Source organism: Cynoglossus semilaevis, chromosome 2, assembly GCF_000523025.1.
Source record: "Cynoglossus semilaevis isolate Cse_v1.0 chromosome 2, Cse_v1.0, whole genome shotgun sequence".
NCBI lineage: Eukaryota > Metazoa > Chordata > Actinopteri > Pleuronectiformes > Cynoglossidae > Cynoglossus > Cynoglossus semilaevis.
Window position 1 is genome coordinate 1,778,549 of NC_024308.1, and position 19,921 is coordinate 1,798,469.

Below are 19,921 nucleotides of genomic sequence, written 5' to 3' on the forward strand. Positions count from 1 at the left end.
CACTTTTAACCGCCGTGTCCGAGCCTTAATTACATATTATTTACAATATAATTAGGGATCTTAAGAGTGCTGTAAATAATGCAAGACGTAATCAAGGTGCTAACTGCTGCTGCTTGAGCTATGATTGATGACTCGGGCTATGACATTTTAATTAAGGCCACCATAAGAGCTGGGCACATGATGACTAATTCTCCTCACCTCGAGCCCAGAGAGCATCATTTTTTAACTCACAGTATTAATGGAAAGGCAAAAAAAAAAAAAGGCAGCGTTCTTGGCAGCGGTGACGGCGAAGCTGGAGATCAGAAAAGAGAGAGAGATTCACGTGGGAACGGAAAACTCAGACTGATAGATGTCGAAATTTGGGATCTCAGATATGTTGAGATGCACCCCCCCCCCCCCCCACCATCCTGTTTCAGAGTGTTATCATGTTTCCATGGTAACCAGCGACCACTTGACCATAGAATTAAACTTTGCAGCTGAGCAGGTCAAACCAGACCTAATGTTGCGTCGATGAGTTTCCATGGATTCGTTTCAACAACGACTGGATCATTTCTGCTCTCAGTTTAATGCCTTTTTACTTACAGTACTGCACAGGGACTCTGCTTAAGACTCGCTCTGCTGTTCTGTTTTAACAGACAATATGAACAAAAATAATTCACTGTTGGGGCTCCTCGGCCTCTGGTTGACTCTGTTATCAGTTATATTTGAATTTATTGTCTTATCAGAATCATATTACGCTGAAACCATGATGAAACTATTGTGACGCACAAAGCCGAGATTAATTAAGTAAATATTCATTTAAACGGGTCATGGATGAAATCTCAAACAAATGAACTTTGATTGCACATCACTGAACTGTGTTCCACTTCCTCTTCGCTGCCTTGCAGCCTCAGGCCATGCACATTTTTATCTGGTGATCACCCTGATTTACATATCCATCTTCAACGGTAAACATCAACTGAAAGGTCATGACCTTTGTGGCTACGGTGAACGTGTTGTTCTCATTTAACTCCATAAACGTCGACGTTTTAATTGATTTTTTTATGTCTTGAAGTTTTTTTGAACAATTTGAAGAACTGTGATGATTTAATGTACAATTTGAAGAACTGTGATGATTTAATGTAAACAAAGATGACTTTGTCCACTCTTACTGCTAGGTTTTTTTTTGCTAAGTCTTTGTTACAAGGAAACTTTAAATTTACAAAAAGTTACAAACCAGTAGATCGACTCACATAATGATACATATTTTTCATAATTTTCCTAGAAGACATCAGAGCAGTAAATCAACGCTCCGTGTAGTTAGTGGATAAAACGGCTGATTTCTCCAGTGTATGGTTCAGCCTGATCCTAAATGCAGTGTCTGACTCCGGCTTATGTCACTGTGTATCCAGCACATGCTGACACAGAGTGCTACAGTTAATTGCATCACATTCATTTCGCTCTTGCCTTTTTTCGGCTGATGCTACGAGCAACAAAGACACAAAGGAAGCCATGGCAACTAAGAGAGGCTGAGAAACACCAATTATTTTACCAATGACATGGCTAATGCAAGGAGAGACTGAACTCCAAGTCCTGATCCCAGACCATAATTCAGCTGACACGTCTGCCGAGGCTGTGCATGATAATGTGTGCTATTACCTGCCAGATCTGTGGCAGCACAGTGGAGCTATTCATCCACACTCCGGCCTTGTTCTGGAGTCAGGCTTTACAATGTAAACACAGCAACGTGTTACAAAACACATCAGTGTTTGCAAAACATGTGTCTTCCCCCGAGTTCTTTTACCGAGTATTACTGAAAAGAGGGCTGGACGTCGGTGGTGGCGGTTTTGAACAACGACAATTACATCTTGTTCTGCCACATTTCTTTAATATCCTGTCTGATGGTCTGTGGCTGAGGTCTGAAACTGTTGAGCTTTATTTACTAGATTAAAAAAAAGTGTTGCACTCAACTCGAGCTTGTAAAACTTTGTGTAAAACTACAGTAAAAAAAAGAAGTAAAAAGTAAAAGTATTCCTGCCATTTCTCTCACATGACGCAACACGATCCAGATAAATATAACGTCTAAATGTTGTTGGAAATAAATCATGTGCAGCATCAACAGAGATCGGACTTTCCACTATTTTGTTTGACATATCACGGGAGGTTGGATCCTCTGTAATACTTCCGCGATGATATCACTGACAGATCTGCCTGTTCCTGTGACTCCAAAACCTAAACGATAATTTTTTAACGGTGTTGACAGCTTTCTTTTAATCACCGGAGAATTTGATTTTAACAAAATAAAAACATCCTGCCAACCTCATGCATTTGCCATGGAATAACATGACAATAAATTTCAGTTAGAAACTCATCCGTAAACTATCGAGACAGATTATGATTATGATTATGATTATTATCATTATAGCCCGGGGTAAGGAGAACCAGGGTTTGCCGTTGACGACACTAACAATCACGTCACACAGGAATAAAAAAAGCCCCGTGACAACTTTGTTCAGGTGTTAAACACTAAATACCTATTGGAGTGGAAACAATAAAGCTGCTAATAGTTGGAGCTGAGTGACTTTATTGCACTTGGCACAATAAATGAGACTGCTGCTCTTAACCCTTGGGGTGCTAGTATTTATACAACGTTTCAGGCCACATTTACATAACGGTGTTCACTGTGTTCAATTACTACTAAAATTTGACAGTTTACATGTTTAACTACCAGTGTCTCATTTCCAGGTGACGGTAGCTGGTTCCTGTACTAGCCTTTGACTTTGCTACTGCTGGTCAAATACAAATACAACGTTAAATGGATGCCGTTCACATGGAGCAGAATGTTTAGTCTAAAACCTCATGCACTAAAATCTAAATTGTAAATCTGAACAGATTTAGGTGAGTGTCGACTGCTTTATCCAAGAAAAAAATCATTTAAAACTATATAGTTTTATATAGTATATAGTTTTAAATTGTAAACTTTATACCCGTGATGTGGGACGTTCAGTTCAACTGACTCTTTGCAGAATTTAAATGACCGGTGACTTCTTGATTTCAGAAAAATCCATTATAGTAATTGACAATTAAAAACTTAATGGCCAAAGAGTGAAATCAATGTCATAAAACTCAGGCTCCAATTGGACAGTTGTATCATTTAATATTTTGTGTTCATCTAAATAAAACTTGACACCATGTTCCTCTTGAAAAGACATTAAAATAGTCCTGAAGTCTATATATATATACGTTAAATAAAACTTGACACCGTGTTCCTCTTGAAAATACATTAAAATAGTCCTGAAGTATATATAAATATTTGTGTATTTAAGTACAACTTTACTGATGTCATAAATCAAGTTGCCCTGTTTCCCTTCATACCAGGACAAACTTACTCTCTGTACTTCTGGTTTCACTTTGTTGCAACAACAACAGCAGCTGCATCCATTTCTTAAGACCAAGAGAGTCATTTAACACCAGATCTACGGCTTTCCACAGGAACTGGCTGCTTCTGTATGGCCTCATATAGTCAGTCAGTCAGTTCAACATCAGAAAAAACTGAAATGTTCCGGAACAAAATGAGTGTTCAGGAGTGGGTGGCTGGAATTTAATTACACTGCCATTTGAACAAAGGCCGATTCCTGCGCACTAATACAACTGTTGAAGCTCAGTACATCTGTATTTAACTGTGTTGGCCCACAAACATAATGGGGGACAATCTGGACGTCCGTCTGTCCCTCTGTCCCTTCATGGAACAACTGCCTACAACTGCCCTTTTGGACAAAACCACTTCAGAATGTTGCCACAGTCTGTGGACCGCAGTGTTAACATGTATGGACCACATAACGACTACAGTGCCAACCACTGTGGCCTGTTGGTCACAGCTGCGACCGAGACCAAGTTTGATCACCACAGTGTTGCCGCGTCCAGTCTGGACTGTGTTCTCACTGATGATCTGGAAGGCAATGACCGTTACTTCCGCTGACTCATACAAAAGATCCTGGAACTAACGTGTACTTTAAACTGCTGAGGTTCTGGTTTTTCATTTGGTTATTTAACTAAAAGAAAACAAACAAAACAAACAAAAAAAGGATCTGTGACTTTATGAGTTGGTTTGTTGTCAGGTTGATGAGACGTTTCCTTAAAAACTGGTCGACCGTTGAGACGCAGTCGCGACACTTACCTTCCTCGGAGGAGCGATCAGCCAACGAAATGATCAGTTAATCTGGATTAAAAAACGTTCAGCTCTCCATCCTGACGGCAGAGGGACCAGTGGCATCACAGCATGTTTCCTTTGTTTGTTTGTTTGTTTTAACTCCTCGATTCAAACTTCTCCGTGGTCGCGTCGCCCCTGTTTTGTCCTGCAACCTTGTAACTGGCACAGATGTTTGAATTATTGAGAGAGTGTTTTCTTCCCTTGGCCGCTGCCCCGGGGAGAGATCGGTTACAAGAGTTCGCTGTAACCCGAATCCGCCCACTTGTGAAACTGCAGAAAAAAAAGTTTCAAACTTGACGAAGGGAAGCCGGACCTTGATAGATTGATGGGTCGTTTGGACCAATGATGAAGCAGCAAGTGGGAGGGCGGCAGGCAGGCTAATGAAGCCAGAAGAAAGGAGTGTTTTACGGCCACACGGTCTCCCCTGCTCCCGTTACTGTTTCCAGTCATTATACTGGTCCAGGGCACGGACTTCAGGCTGAACTTCTGCCTGTAGGAAACGGTGTTAAAAGGGAACAATGTGCAGGAACTGTGTGGTCAACTGACAGTGATAAATAATGAGATAAGACGCATCATTGAGGTGATTAGATTTTATTATCATTGAATAAAAAACCCCCCGAGAATTCATGTTTCATCATTTTCTAAAGTAATTCTGTCCTCACATCTAGATTTAAGCAAAACTGAATTTATGAACCTGTGTTTTCATCTGTGTTACCTGGTCAAAACAACACATGGAAATGTTACTGGATTTTTAATATGAAATAGTCCTACATTGACCCAAACACGGTTCTGATTACCATGTGAATGTGTCACCATTACCAGGTTAGATGACTGTGTAAAACTAAAGCAGAATAAAATTTTAACTCCAAAGTTAAGGCCAGAATCTGAATGCAATCCGATGCATTCACACAGTGAGTAGGTTTTACGAGCAGGAATTACAGGAATAATAATAAAAAAAAAATTAGGACAACCTGACACTAGCCAAGTGTTGAAGCTGTCATGTTTTAAGTTAAGGCCAGAATCTGAATGCAATCTTTTGAATTATTTGTTTGTTATTGTGGTGGTGCCTCTCTGGTGTAGGTGCAGCTCTACAGAAAATCATGGCTTTTCACCAAGTTAACCATATCATTACTACAACCAGTCACATCCCCCACTTTGATTGGTCTGTCCTAATTTTTAATTTTTCTTATATACGTTGGACAATTACTGTTTACTAAAGGAAATGTGGTACTGGGTGGAAAATATTACAATACAAAGATATTACAATGAAAGAGAGAGAGAGAGGGGGGGGGTAGGAAGGAGGGAGGCATTTTCAGCGGATGTTTTCAGGATAGAGGAAGTTTGTCCTCATCTGTCTAATGAGGACACCGGAATTCCTGCGGTCGAAATAGTCTTGTTGCACTGCATTGTTTTTTCAACAATACGATAATGTCATGGTAGCCCTTTTACTGCCAGAAAAACCAGGTCGACACGTAATTCTTGTATTAGTGTAGGTTTTTTTTGTAGAAGAACCCAGAAAGGCAAAGTGGAACAAGCGCGCCCTCTAGCGGTACTATAGGGAAATTCAGGTACCTCAGTACCCGTGCTGTGAATACGATACGTTTGAACTAATTGCAGGTAATAATGCTAAAATAAAATAAAAATATATAAAAATAAAAAAATCGAAAAAATTGTAAATACATTTTAAGTTGTCTTATATGCCCAGATGGTAGCCGGAAGTCTCCAACCTAAGATACAAGATAAGAAAATTGCAATATCTTAAGAATTACGATATGTATATATATTTATATTTATAAATTTATATGTATATATATATATTATTTCAACATTATATCAACAATATCACTACGCATCCGTTAACGTTTCCCTGTTTGCCGGAATTAAGTATAAGAAGCAACAGGAAATGACGTCACATTGCTACGTGTCAGGAAATTGTATGTTGTCAACATGGCGGCGCAGCAGAACGATGTCGATGAATTATTCGATGTGAAAAACGCGTATTACATTGGCAGCTATCAACAATGTATCAACGAGGCTCAGAAAGTGAAGGTAGGTGATCAGTATGAGCATGTTAATGATTATAGGTCCTCCAGTTTGTTTATTTGTATGCTTCTGTGGCTAACGTTAGCTAAACAACTAGCACTGAAGCTGGCGTTTATGGAGCTAATACAACTTTCTCTGCTGTTCTCTTTATATTATTTCTCAAGCCAACGTCACCAGAGAAGGAAACTGAAAGAGACGTGTTTTTGTACAGAGCGTACATCGCCCAGGTTAGTGATGAGCTCTTTATTGACACTTGACATTTTACGTGTCGTAATTGACAGTGTCATTTTACGTCACGTACCTCTTCCACCAGTCACAGACTTCGTCGTTCTTATAGTAATCTGCTGTATTCTGTATTACTCTAGAAAAAATATGCTGTTGTCTTGGATGACATCAAGGCAAACTCGTCACCAGAGCTCCAAGCTGTTAGGATGTTTGCTGAGTATATGTCAAACGAAGGAAAAAGGTAAGGAGTCGAATTTCAAAAAAACTTTAATAAAACTTATTGATATTTTGAAACTGTTTTAAAATTGATCAGTGCTGTGAATGTGAGTATCCAATAAAATAATGTTTTAACTTGTATGCAATGATGATGCAATGTCAGAGGTCTTTCTCACCTAATCTTGTTGTCTTTATTGTTTTTGTTTTCTGGCAGAGATGCCATTGTTGACGAGCTAGATAAAAAGATGGTGAAGAGTGTGGATGCTGCCAACACCACCTTCCTAGTAATGGCCGCCTCCATCTACTTTCATGAGATGAACACTGACGCAGCACTGAGGACGCTGCACCAAGGAGAAAGTCTGGAGTGGTAATACCAGATAAAGTTTTCAGAGCCATGGTTTACCTTAATGTTTGGCTTGATTTTCATCACATGTATAGAAAAAGTTAACATGTATTTTTAAGGGTAACTTTTTGTTGTGTATGTATTATCTTACCTGAAAAAAGTTTGATTTTTCTTAATCAAAGTTAAATACATCTAATACATTTTTCCTCTTTGTGTTTTTTCAGCATGGCCATGACCATTCAGGTGTTGCTAAGTCTTGATCGTGTTGATTTGGCAAGGTATGGTTAAGTGCATAAATAGTTTGGCTTTTTGTTTTTTAAGTTTTTAGAGCTGAAATAAGCCACATATCTCACCAATCTATCTACTACAGCACACATAGTTTGGCTTTTTACTTTCTAGGTTTTTAGCCACACATCTCACCAATCTATCTACTACAGCACAAAGTACAAACATCAAACTTTAAACCCATAACCTACAGTGACCCTTTAAAATGATGGTATAAAGGCACCAGGAAAGTAGTTGTTGAAGCTTAGAATACTGACATTCTGGAATGATGATGTTAAGTAAAAGGCTTAATTCCTACAGTCCTGTATCGCTTTATAAGTCCTGATGTTCTTTGTTGAAATGTAGGTCAAGTTCAACCTGTTTCCTGTTTATTCTGAAAACCTCTGTGATATTTTCTTTAATGTCAGTTTTCTAGGAAAAATCATTTCTTTGCCCATAAGTTTCCTTTTTATACAAGTGATGGTATTTTAATCCACAAATATCACTAGCCTTTTCATCGCACTAATGTTACACTTTTTTCATGGGCAGAAAAGAACTGAAGAAGATGCAGGAGCAAGATGAGGATGCTACGCTAACACAGCTAGCTACTGCCTGGGTTAATATAGCTGTGGTAAGGACACGGCTATTCTTTATCTCCATCTGCATTTAATTACAGTTGATTTATGATCCGATGTTTATAAAGTGGTAAGAGTGACCACTGTAAAGAATCTTGCGGATGCTCTCCCAAATAGTTTATAAAAAGCCATAATATAAGACCACAGTATAATCACTTTAATATTTATACTTTGAGAACCTTCAGTAGTCATTGACAAACACTAAGACTTTGGTTCTTCTCACTCATATATCACATTACTGTGTTGTTTGCCCAGGGTGGTGAAAAGCTGCAGGACGCCTACTATATTTTCCAGGAGATGTCAGACAAGTATTCGTCTACACTGCTTCTTCTCAACGGGCAGGCGGCCAGTTACATGGCTCAGAATAAGTGGGAGGAGGCTGAGGGAGTGCTACAGGAGGCGCTGGACAAGGTTGTATGACGGTTGAACTTGTATGTCTATTATTGTCTGTATCTGTGTGTTTTGGTGTTTTTTAATTATGTTGACGTATTGAATGTATGGAATCAAGGCAACAAAGGCACAGCTGCTAATTAAGCCGAGGGTCTTAATGGCTTCATCAAAAGCTAGGTATTTATTTACAGGAGGTCGTGGCCGTCAGCCAATGTCAACCAATGTGTTGCTGGAACAAGCAAATAAAGGAAGGGACTGTTTACCTCAGGCATATTGAGAAAAGATAATGTTACTCGCTCTGTGGTTGTTTAGTCAACAAACCAGAAGTTATTACCAGTAATTTAAGATGACATTTAGATTAGACTTACAAGATGTGCATGCTTTTTCAAATGTGTTGTAGGTATAAAAAAAATACCATATTTTTTATATCGTGTTGATATTAACATGTATTATACTCCAAAGGTATAACATGTCTAAATGTAAAGTCAGCTTTATCTCATCGGTTGGTCTGGTAAAAAAAATGCTTAGATTGTAACAGCAGATGGCACCATCTGTACTGTAAGTGAATAAGGCTTGGCTGGTGTACATAATTGACAATGTACAAGCTGTTACTCTTGTCATTCCTTGGACTCTGATTACACTGTTAATGTTGTATTGTTTAACTTGTACAGTGTTAATATGAGTCCAACAGACACAACAAGCTCCAGTGGAGTGGAGGTCTTTACACACAAAGGGCTGGGTTAGCTGCAAATGTGCTTCAGCTCTATCGGCTTCCATGGTCTGTAAAGCTCAACCTCACAACTCATTACCTTCTGATGAGTGCACTGAATTAATTCAGCAAATACAGAGTTAGTTAACTGCAAATCTGCACAAAAATGTCAGGGGTTTTTATCAGGTCCAGGTCCTGTCTCTGCTGTGCTTTAACACTGAGGAGATTCAGTTCATTTCATTCAGTTGTTTGAAATGTTCCACACACACACACTGTGGTTTCCTCTGGTCTGTGGAGCTCTGTGAGAATAAAGGCTTCGTTAACATCTCCGTAGACTTGGACACAGTGAACAGTTGTGCTGCCGTGTGGAGTTCATCCATGGACTTTAAACAATGGCCAGTGATTGTCAGAGGAGATACTTAAAAGGAGGCTTTTCTCTCCTTGTTTGACTGCGGAGTCCATTTGCATGTACAAATATCCTGACTTCGAAATTGACTTTTAAACAATCAGATAATGACACGTATACAGGGTTGGTTGGTTTGACGCAGTTGTCAACGCACGTCACAACTGTTTACATGAACTCTGATCAGTGTACAACACTTCATCTAAATGAAAGGTTCATTAATATCTCTGTTCTGATTATTTCTCTCTGTGTGAAACAGACTTGACCTGCTTCAGTTGTTGAATGTCTTTAAGCTACAGTTGTGTTTCTCTGTTGGTCTAATGTAGGTTAAAGTGAAGGGTGCATGGCCGTGTTGATGAGTGTTGAAGTGTAAACTTTAATCTCATTCTTTGGTGATCTCTATCTTTCTTATAGGACAGCAGCCACGCTGAGACGTTAATCAACCTCATAGTACTGACTCAGCACCTGGGCAAAGCTCCTGAGGTGAGACTTTGGACTCGACTCTATCAACTAACTAAGCCGTAATGTCAGCTGTTCAGGTTCTAATAGAGAAACTGAATGTTTTGTTTTAAGGAACAAAAAAAAAAAATACGCGCACTCAATGAACTCATTAGGAATGTGTTATTGTTTTGGCTTCGATGGCCAGTTCTCAGTTTATTGATTCTCTTTTTTTCCATTGAAAACAAGAGTCTGCTCAAAGGACATCTTCTTTAGTGCCTCTTATCGTACCGACGTTTGATGGATTTGATAGTAATGCAATAAAATGCTGACCATTGACTCAAAGCTGCGGTCGATACATGTTCAGCTGTGATAAGAGCTTACTTCACTCAAGGTTCTCTGGGAGAACGGCGTTCATCACTGTGTGTTTTTAATGTGATCTTTGTCTGTTCACTCAATAATCATTTAGCAGAAAGGCTAAACTAAACACTCTTGGGTTTTTTTTATTATGATCAAAAGCTAAACTAGTTGAAGCAGCAGGGTTGTCTTAACTGATGAGTTAAAGATGTCGCTGCTCAACACATGACAGATTCCTCCCCTGTTGCACCATTGCCTGGGTTCTGTCAGAGCGGGACCAATGACATCTTGTAAAACCCTTGTGGTTTAGAAGCCTGGGCTCCAAAGGAATGAAAAACAAAGTTGTAGTGGGCATCAGACTTCACTGGCATCCAACCACTGGAGTGCTGCTCAACCACAATCAGCACAGGCATGTGGATGTGGACGAGGACACACAAGCTGAACAACAAAAGCACTTATGGGAGTAATTTACCTACAGACTTGAGGAGTCGTTGCACCAGGGAAATGGTCATTAACTGGAGACCTTAGCAGACCAAATGGATCACATCTGATTACATACTTTCTTTAGAGTTGTCTATATTATTTTAGTATATTTTTTTTTTTACATATTTTCATTCCTTTTTTTATCAATAGACTAAATTCAAAAGGGCAAATATTAAGGGAATAACCAGAAATGTTTCCTTAAGAGGTTTATCTTAAAGTAAATAACCACATCCTAGGCTAACTAGCTTAACTTTAATGTGATTGGATAATAAATGAGGGCGTGGTCCTACAAACCTATTAACTGTCACCTTCTGTCTCTTCTCTGCCAGGTGACCAATCGGTACCTCTCTCAGCTGAAGGACGCTCACAGAGCCCACCCATTTCTGAAGGACTACGTTGCCAAGGTAACGAACGTCCTCACAGTGTGTTACATTTGTACTGGAATGTATTTTATTCTCGATGCTGAAGTTGCAGATCGTCCTGGTCGTTTAATTCTTTGACATGTTTGATATAAAATTTTAAAAATGTTGCTTCTAAACCTTTGTCCAAAAATGATGTATGATACAAAAAAGGCTTTTGTAACAGATGTTTGTAGACTCTCAGACAAACCCGTGCCCAGCACTCAGGGCTATTCAAGTTCAACGTTGTTGTGTTTGTTTTCAGTCTGAGTGAGTCACCGTGGAGCAAAGCCAAGAAATGCTTTGAACTCCAGTCTTTTTTTTCCCCTTGTCACACAGCGTGTTTTGCAGATGTACAAACATGTTGAAGTTTTTTCTGTGTCATGGCATTTCCAAACAAACCAAGTGATGCACAGCTGTTCCTAAGATCAGTTTTGTTTGTGTTTTAATGATTTTTTATTTATTTTTTCTGCTCTTCATGTTTGTTCAGGAAACTGAGTTCGACAGACTGGCCATGCAGTACACCTCCAGTGTTACAGCGTAGAGCGTCTGCTCCGACAACTGGACGGTGGATTTAAATACAGCACCACCAGAACTTAACTTTGGCTCTATAAAAAAAAAACGCACACCAGAAAATACGATGAGATGATGATGTTGGTATCCATTCCTTTTAACAAATATGTTTGTTGTAAAGTTTCATTTGACATAGTAATAAATGTTTGATAAATGTCACGTGTTCCATGTGGTTATGGAGGCAAACGGAAAGATCTGGAAAAAAATATATATTGTAGACAACGGTGCATGGATAGTTTAGCTTTTTTTTTTTTTTTTGGAGACCAAAGATTGTCAGAAAAATGTGTAGTAATGATATAAGTCAAGGTTGAAGTATATTTTACTGAAGTTATAAACAGTATTTAAACCACACTATTTCTGAAAACGGTGTACGACTACGCGCTGTGGCACCGTCAGTCAAAGTTGACGGTGTCAAACAGAGGACAGGGGCAGGACTGAGGTAGGTAGATGTGTTTGTGTTGTGAACTGTACATTAACACTTGATTTTTTTTATAATTTTTTGTTGATACTTTGTAGTCATTCATTGGTAGTTTGGGTGTTTTTGTATGGTATGGTATTGGGCATTATTTATTTATTTATTTATTGGTAGAGAGATGACCTGTGGGTAAAGGTAAGTGTTTCTGAATCTGGAGGTGCTTGCTTACATTGTCCTCTAGCACCTACTACAGGTTAGTGGTTGAAACAACAGGTGTCCTGGATGTTACCTGCTTTCTGGGTTAAATGGTGTAGTTCTAATATCTTGAAGGTCTGTCTAACTAACAGACCTTATATTCCATCAGACTAAACCTGGACAGAGAACTTGCTGCTAGGTAGAGTTAGCCTCGTTAACGGTTATACTAGTCACGTCCCAGGGCCACAAGGTGGAACGAGTGGTTGGTCATCTGTCCTTACAGCAAGACGATCAATGTTTCTGATCTGTTGTCTGTGTAGCAGTTACATGTTCTCCCTCTGTATGTGTGTTTTTTATATATATATTTTTTAGGGTAATCGGACAGAAATAACCACAGGTTTCTCTCTTCATGTATCCCTGCAATATGCTGGCAAACTGCGTTGGTTCTACCACACCCTCGACCGCTGGGACACAGCCCCACGTCGGTGCTGATCTTGGGCCTCTTGACTCGCTAGAGCCGCCTCTGCGTTTTGGCACGTTAACGATCGGCTGTATCGTGTACAGTCGGTGTATCGTGTACAGTCGGTGTATGAAGACCTGCTCTGCTCTGGCACTGTCTCTTTAAGACATCCGCGTCTCTCTGCTGCGCTTTAGTCCGGATTCGAAAAGATAGCGGTCCTGATGACTTCACGCCCCCTCGGCTTTTTCCTCCCTCCTCTGCGCATAAACGTGCGCTGCCCCACTTTTAACGGACCAGTTGATTTCTGCAGCCGAGTGAGACACGGTGGTTCACGGACGCTCAGGAGGCGACGGGAGGCAGAACCTCCCTGTTTTCCGACCACATTCTCTCCATCTTTGTCTTTTTTTTTGTGTTAACGGATCCAGACGGGAACCGTCGGTTCTTATGAGGCGGTATAGAGCGGTTGCTTATATAAGGCGAGTAACGGTTTTGGGATGAGACTGCGCGGCTGCGTAGCGGTGGTGGCGGCACATTGAGTACATGTGTTGCCCTGTTGGAGGACTGCGGCGGCTGCGTCGGCAACGGAAGCTACAGCGGCACCGCCGGTTGAATCCGCCGGCTCCGTGTTAGATGTCCACCCGGGTTTTAAGTTAATTTATTCCACTATAGAAGTCTCTCCTGCGCAGCCGCGACCAGCGCCGGACTCATCACTATTGTGCGCTCTTGGCTGAACTTAGCTAGGCGGCTAGCGGGGATGTGCGCGGGGGAATGGTGATGATGGAGACGGAAAACCCTCTACAGTCACACCATTTTACACACAAACACACACGGGCGACAATGACTCGGATTAACAGTCGAAGCTCCATTTAGTAATTAGTTTGTCTGGTTATCGGGTCCAACGGTTACAGCAGGACGGACAGCCGGTGTTGGTCAGAGACGCACGGTGGGCCCCGGCTGTTATTTTTATCAAATTATTGACACAAAGGATGGAGCATTTTCTCAATTTAGAGAAGAATAAATAGCCTTCAGCGAGTGTAAGCTGGTTAGATAAGCTAATTTCGACCGTTTAAATGTGCGCAAGCCTTAGCGGGCGGACGGATTAGACGCACAGGCAGTTCCCTACTCCTCCCTGCCTTCCCCCCTCTCTCTCTCTCTCTTCGAGTTTATTATTATTATTATTATTGTTATTTTTTTCCCCACGGGTTTCTCTCACGATGGGCAGTCACGCCGGGGATGTGGCTGTGGAGCCCATGCCTGGATACCTGGACCTGATCAGCAGCGCCTCCTCGTCCATCCTGGGAGCGTGGAGAGACTGTAGCGCCTGCGGTCTGGAGCTCTCCAGACAGACTCTGCTGGATAATGCCTACATCACATGGACCGAGATCGGCCTCTTCATTTTCTGCGCCTACCTGTGCACACAGATCAGACACAAGCTGACGGAGAGTGTCTTCAAGGTGAGTAAAGCACCAACACGTCACTCTTTCTAACGCTGTGAGCCGTGAGATGTTATTTGATAATATTACTATTATTGGATCTGTACAAAAATGTTTTACATTTTATTTTGCATTTAAGAGATTTAATAGTATTGGGGTTTAATATCAGGATATAAAAAATATTGATTATTTATACAGTATAATCACCATAAGAGAAAGCAAAAAAAAAAAAAAATGTTGTTTGGTTTGAGCTAATACATTCTTCCAGTTTGAATTTAAATTTCTGTCTCCCTGGTGGACGTCAGTCTCTTCAGTGACCTTTGACACCCCAGGGTGAATCCTACTTGTCTGTTGTATGACTCTGGTGACCTTTGACCTCTAGAGTGAGGATAAGAGGGTTTCTTTAAAATGTCGTCAATGTCAAGCCGTGCGGTGCGGTGTTGTAACAGCATGTTAGCCTGAAGCTAGCCGGCCCTGCTAATGTTGATTAGTGTTGTCCAACAACAACAAGAACAGTGTGTTTCAGTCAGTCTTTGTATCAGGACACGGGGACACGGGGACACCCGGCAGGTGACAGTTGACTGAGAGTTATTATTAAACGGGAGACACTGAAGAAGAAGAAGACAGAAGGTGTTAGAATCCTGTGGACGTGGAAGACAAACACGTAATGACAGCCTGAGTGAGATAAACACCGCTCACTGCTGCGTCCATGTGGACTGTAATTTCACAGAGGTATTGGCAGTAACAGTAACAGTAACAGTAACAGGGTTAGTGTAGCAGTTTGTGGGAACATTCAGACACGGTTACAAAGTTACTGTAACCTCTGCTCAGTTCACGGGCAGATCAACGTGGACTCAGCAGAGAACTGAGAAAAGTCAGAGAGACGCCGTGTTGTTATTGGTGGAAGAGAACACGACTTGTTTTATCGTACTCTCCACCTGACGATAATCACCGCCAACACCCACCGCTGAACACAGGAGCCGTAAAATGACTCATTTAATCCAGTGCAAAAGGACAATAACGTACGTAATTAACTGTTTGACCTGAAGATCGTTGATTACAAACTTTTCACCTTTCACTTTCTTAGAGTGAAGTCATGTAGCAGTAGCTAGGCATTAGCTTGTTCGTAGGAAAACCCGACTTCACCGGAGGGAATATGTTTTAATGTTTGACACTAATAATAATAATAATAACAATAATAGAGTCCTGTGTTTGTACCACAATTGGAAAGTTTACAGTGTGATTCGCAGAGTTAAGTAAACGGTTGCGAGGCTGCCACACGGGAGGAGACATTAGCGATAAGTGGTTCCATTGGGAATCGAACCCAGGACGCCGTGTTTCTACGGCTGTCATGCTAACTGCTACACTGTGGAAACACTAATGATATAGTAACGAAAACAAATGCAATTATGACTGGTCTGGGAGGAATAGTGAAATGGTTCATCAAAACGCTGTCAAACCCGTGTCACCGCCGTGACGTACGCTTTCTTGCGTGTAGCGCCCCGACAGCGCCCTAACATTTGTTGCCACCTGCAAATTGAAAAAAGGTCAGGGAAACGACGTTCGTTAGGGTTGGGCAACAGGAAATGAGGAAATGCAGTGCTGTAGTTTTGTCAAGAGCAGAACGTATCGTAACACAGTGACACACGGGTGATTCATACGGTTGATTCTTTTTAAATTCTCATGTATTTTCAGAATATTTACCCTCGTCTTGTCGTAACCTGTTAAACGGTTCGGTTTTATTTTTTTTCGTTGCCGATGGTGCAGACATTTTACTGATATAACAATGAGATACTTTGTTCATCAATCATGTATTTTAGAGACGGACAAACTGTATTTAAAGGTATGTTAGTGAGCAATGCTGTGCTTTTATTTAATTAATTTATTTTTACACCTGACAGTCAGAGTTTTCACACAAAAGAACCGTATCTTTGTGTCTCCATCAGACATTTAAAAATCAATCTTTTTCTTCTTTTTTTTTCTTAATATTTTTAGAGAAGATAATTACACGCTGTCGTGCGCACGCACCGCGGGAGCGTACACAGGTGGTCTACGCGTTGATACAGTCCTACTCATTAGTCTCTAGTTTCTCCGGCATTTAGTCCCACTTTAAAGTCACTTATGTTAATTGCTTTTAATTAATTCCATTTCATGTTTTCTTGTTATTTTTAACCGCTCCATCAGTCGTTCAGTTCAGAAATATAAGAAATCCAATCCGACTGAGGCTCCAGAATTCCATGGGTAATTTATTCACATCATTAATTAATCAATGTTGACACTCATCTGAATAACAAAAGTGCTGGCGCTGAAGGAAGTGGACTCTAAGATTCCCACTCCAGTTGATGCCTCCGTGAGTGAACGTTAAACAGTGGCTTCACCAGGTAAACAAATGTCACATGAGCCAGAACAAAGTCAGACAAATATCGAGTGCCTTTGTTAAAACATCTCCACATCAACCGCTTGATTTGATCTCGATTAAGAAAAAAAATCATTAGCTAATTGACTCATGTGCTTTGATGTGCAACTTTATTTTACTTATTAATCACATTAAGCATCTCTGATATCGGTATACACCGGAGAGACTGTGGGACAACAGACTGTAGACCGTAGACCGTAGACTATAGACTGCACCACAGGTGGGTTTATTTGGAGACTTTTGCACCAAAAACTTGCTCTTGAAAGGCGACAGAATCTTCCTCGTTCTTGTCAGTGCCCAGCACTTTTGCACCAAAGACTTGCTCTTGAAAGACGACAGAATGACTCAAAGCTGTAACGTATTATTTAAATCTTCCTCGTTCTTGTCAGTGCCCAGATTATATCAGACTACTCTCTGGGATCGACCTCCTCCTCTGGGCTCCTGTTTTTACTTACTTCCATCTCCAGGGCACCTCCACCCGGTGTCGTAGCCAGGGAAGGGCCCTCTGTCCTGGGTTAGCTCTGTCCTCACTCTGGGCGGAGCTGCACGGCTTCAATGAAGTAAATGTTACTGCACTACGTTGATACTGCAATACTGTTGTTCACTGCCCCGTGTGTGTGTGTGTGTGTGTGTGTACAGCAGTAGAGAACGAGAGCGACCCCTCTGGACAGTTATGTCCAGGTCTTTTGAATAATATGGTTGACGTGAAGGAAGCGGTGAAATTGTAATCAGTCTTTGTGTTTTTATAAGTAGGTTCATTGTTGGGTCAGTTGTTGTTGTCGCCGTTAGACTTTTCAAACGCAGAGCTGGGTCTGTCGTGAGTCCACGACCCCAGTCTTTGAGACCATTTACCACTGGCTTCGAACACAATCGGCCATTTTATCTGTTTGTTGTTAAAATAGAACATTAGAATAAACGACGGTGGATTCGATATCCTGTCAGGAGTGATTGAAATGGTTTTTGCAGCGTGGATGGAAATCATTGATTCGAACGACGACAGGTTGTAATGTCCAACAATAAAGAGGACCGTAAATATGAGCAAAGACAATTAACGGTACACAGACGTGTGTGTTCAGAGATCACCACTGATCAGTTGGTTAAATGTGAGGCCGGACGCTAATGGAGAAACCCATGTTTGTTCTGCTGACAAATACTGCTGGGTAAATACACCGGCTTTGGTTTGAACCTGTCATCAATTGTAGAATGATGGTGTCTGGAATGAAACCCTCAACCCTCGACCGTTGTTCCACCTACGGGGTGACCTGCCTCACTGTAGGACAGACTCCTTTGCAGAAGTTCTTGACGCAATCGAAAAAAAAAGCTAACTGCCAGGAGAGAAGATGTATCAAAAATAATCAGGTTCCCTTTTTTTTCGAGGCTCGACCTGACACTCCAGGTCATCTGTTGACTTAAACATGTTGAAGCTAAGAGTAAAACAGGTTAGGACGGAGTGAAGTCTGCCAGTAATAATGATTCTTTCAGGTTGTCTGAGGACAGTTTCACTCCTGTAACCGTGTCGTCGTACGTCTCTCTGAAGGTGTTAGCACTTTCTCTCTCTCTTTCTGTTTGTGTCATTTGAACTTCTTTAGGTGCAGTTACGTTACAAAAAAAAAAAAAAACCCAACTCTGTATTTAATTAGCATCTGTAACTGGTGACTAAGACCATAATAGTCTGCTGTGACTAATGAGACTATAAATACCGTGAGAAGAAAAATGCGATAAATGCAGAAGAACCGAGGTCACTTCTGAAACCACAAGTATTTAGGAAATAAAAATAAGGCTAGTGTTCTGCCAAATACTAAACAAAGTTTTTTTTTTTTTTTACACGTGTAGCTCATCAGAGTTGCTGGAGAATTTGAATGTGAACGTGCTGTGAATGTGTTGTTAGCTCGTTAGCTGAAGTGGGCAGCTCTCATTAAAGAGAGAGAATCCTCTGTGGACAAACATGCAAACAAAGTGTCTGAGTCTGTGCGTACTTATTTGGGCATCATCACGACAGGAAACACACACACACACATGGTCAGGAAAGGCAAACGGGTGAGGTCCGAGGAGGACTTTGAGTGTGTGTGTGTGTGTGTAGGTGAGGTCCGAGGAGGACTTCGAGTGTGTGTGTGTGTTTGTGAGACGTAGTAGAGTCGTGTTGGACATTAAAGTATGAGGAAGTCTCAGGAATATTTTTTGAACTTTGTCCAAACGTTCCGTGTGTTTGAATGATGACTAAGCTAACTTTAGCCTCACACTTCCTGTTTTCTGTTGCCATGTGCTGCATCGACACACGCTCGTTTTCTGAAGCTGCTCCGTCCTCCTCAAACGCTGTACATTGTAATACACACTGTAGTCATCTTCATCATCATCATCATCATTGTGTTGTTGTGGAGTTAAACTTGGGTAAAATTCTTTCTGTTGCAGTGTTACAGTTTGAGCTTTTTAGTTTAAGTTCAAATATATTTCCATAATAAAAACCTTATTGTGATTCATCAACAGTTTCTACCTTAAACTAAAAGCATTTATTTTTGATCAGCTGTGTCATATTTACTGGTAACACATTGAAATTTTTTTTGTTAAGTCACAGTTTCTCATTTATTCACTCTGTTTCAGCCGGCCTTGAATTAGACATTGAATAGTTGGACAAAAGAAACAAAAAAGAAACAAAAAAAAAGAAAGAGGAGTGAATGGCATGAGGAGGAGGGCAATGGGAAGAAGAGAAACATGTAGCTTCTCAGAAAGAAGGGATTAAATCACACGAACAGAGGAGGAAGTCTGATGAAGGAAGGAAGAGGAAGGGACTGAGCAGAGAAGTCAGAGCTCAGAGTGTGTGTGTCGACGTGGGCTGAAGACTGCTGACTCAGCACGCAGCGGGCGATCATCAACGCCACAGCACACGACAACCAGCACACAAAGGTGCATGTGTTGGTAAAAAAAAAAAAAGACTCGTCATTCCATACGCACGCACTCAAACTCACACGCATGCAGCTTCTCACATCTGCAAGGCAAATTGGTCGACTTTCACAGTGTGAGAAGAGCTCAGTGCAGACGAACAACAAGGAGGGACAAAGTCAGAGCTCCTCAACATCAGCACTTTGTTACTGCTCTCATAAATGACTGACTCCCACACAGGCACGGAATCAGTCACTCAAAGAGGAGAGCAGCAGCAGTAACAGTAACAGCAGTAGCAGTAACAGCAGCATTAGCAGCAGCAGCAGTAACAGCAGCATCAGTAACAGCAGCAGTAACAGCAGCAGCATCATTAGCATCAGCAGTAACAGCAGCAGTAACAGCAGCTGTAACAGTACCAGTAACAGTGTTGTTCTTCCCAGCTGCTGAGCTTATCTTCCA

General features: G+C 41.0%; 3 protein-coding genes across 3 annotated transcripts in view; 2 read left to right on the plus strand and 1 right to left on the minus strand.

Moving 5' to 3' along the window:
• tnfaip8l1 (tumor necrosis factor, alpha-induced protein 8-like 1) overlaps positions 1-4,826 on the minus strand; it is a 15,776-nt gene extending 10,950 nt beyond the window's left edge. Inside the window, exon 1 of the mRNA XM_008330420.3 lies at positions 4,157-4,826. The gene's annotated coding sequence lies outside the window, so the exon portion shown is untranslated. The remainder of the gene's footprint in view (positions 1-4,156) is intronic.
• A 1,252-nt stretch (positions 4,827-6,078) lies between these two features.
• cope (COPI coat complex subunit epsilon) lies at positions 6,079-11,825 on the plus strand. The gene is made up of 10 exons (XM_008330432.3): positions 6,079-6,238; positions 6,397-6,459; positions 6,598-6,698; positions 6,888-7,040; positions 7,241-7,294; positions 7,830-7,911; positions 8,171-8,326; positions 9,832-9,900; positions 11,025-11,099; positions 11,584-11,825. The coding sequence occupies exons 1-10, from the start codon at positions 6,137-6,139 to the stop codon at positions 11,635-11,637; spliced, it is 909 nt and encodes a 302-aa protein (XP_008328654.1). The 5' UTR covers positions 6,079-6,136; the 3' UTR covers positions 11,638-11,825.
• Positions 11,826-12,809: 984 nt separating this feature from the next.
• cers1 (ceramide synthase 1) overlaps positions 12,810-19,921 on the plus strand; it is a 19,613-nt gene continuing 12,501 nt past the window's right edge. Inside the window, exon 1 of the mRNA XM_008330444.3 lies at positions 12,810-14,190. Coding sequence (XP_008328666.1) covers positions 13,951-14,190 — 240 coding nt within the window. The 5' untranslated portion in view covers positions 12,810-13,950. The remainder of the gene's footprint in view (positions 14,191-19,921) is intronic.

What these genes read in the sequence shown, in the direction of transcription:
- cope (XM_008330432.3), top strand. Translation starts at nt 6,137, where the DNA reads ATGGCGGCGCAGCAGAACGATGTCGATGAATTATTCGATGTGAAAAAC. An exon ending in ATGTCAAACGAAGGAAAAAG is followed by an intron (nt 6,699 to 6,887) that starts GTAAGGAGTCGA and finishes GTTTTCTGGCAG; the next exon opens with AGATGCCATTGTTGACGAGC. An exon ending in TGAAGGACTACGTTGCCAAG is followed by an intron (nt 11,100 to 11,583) that starts GTAACGAACGTC and finishes ATGTTTGTTCAG; the next exon opens with GAAACTGAGTTCGACAGACT.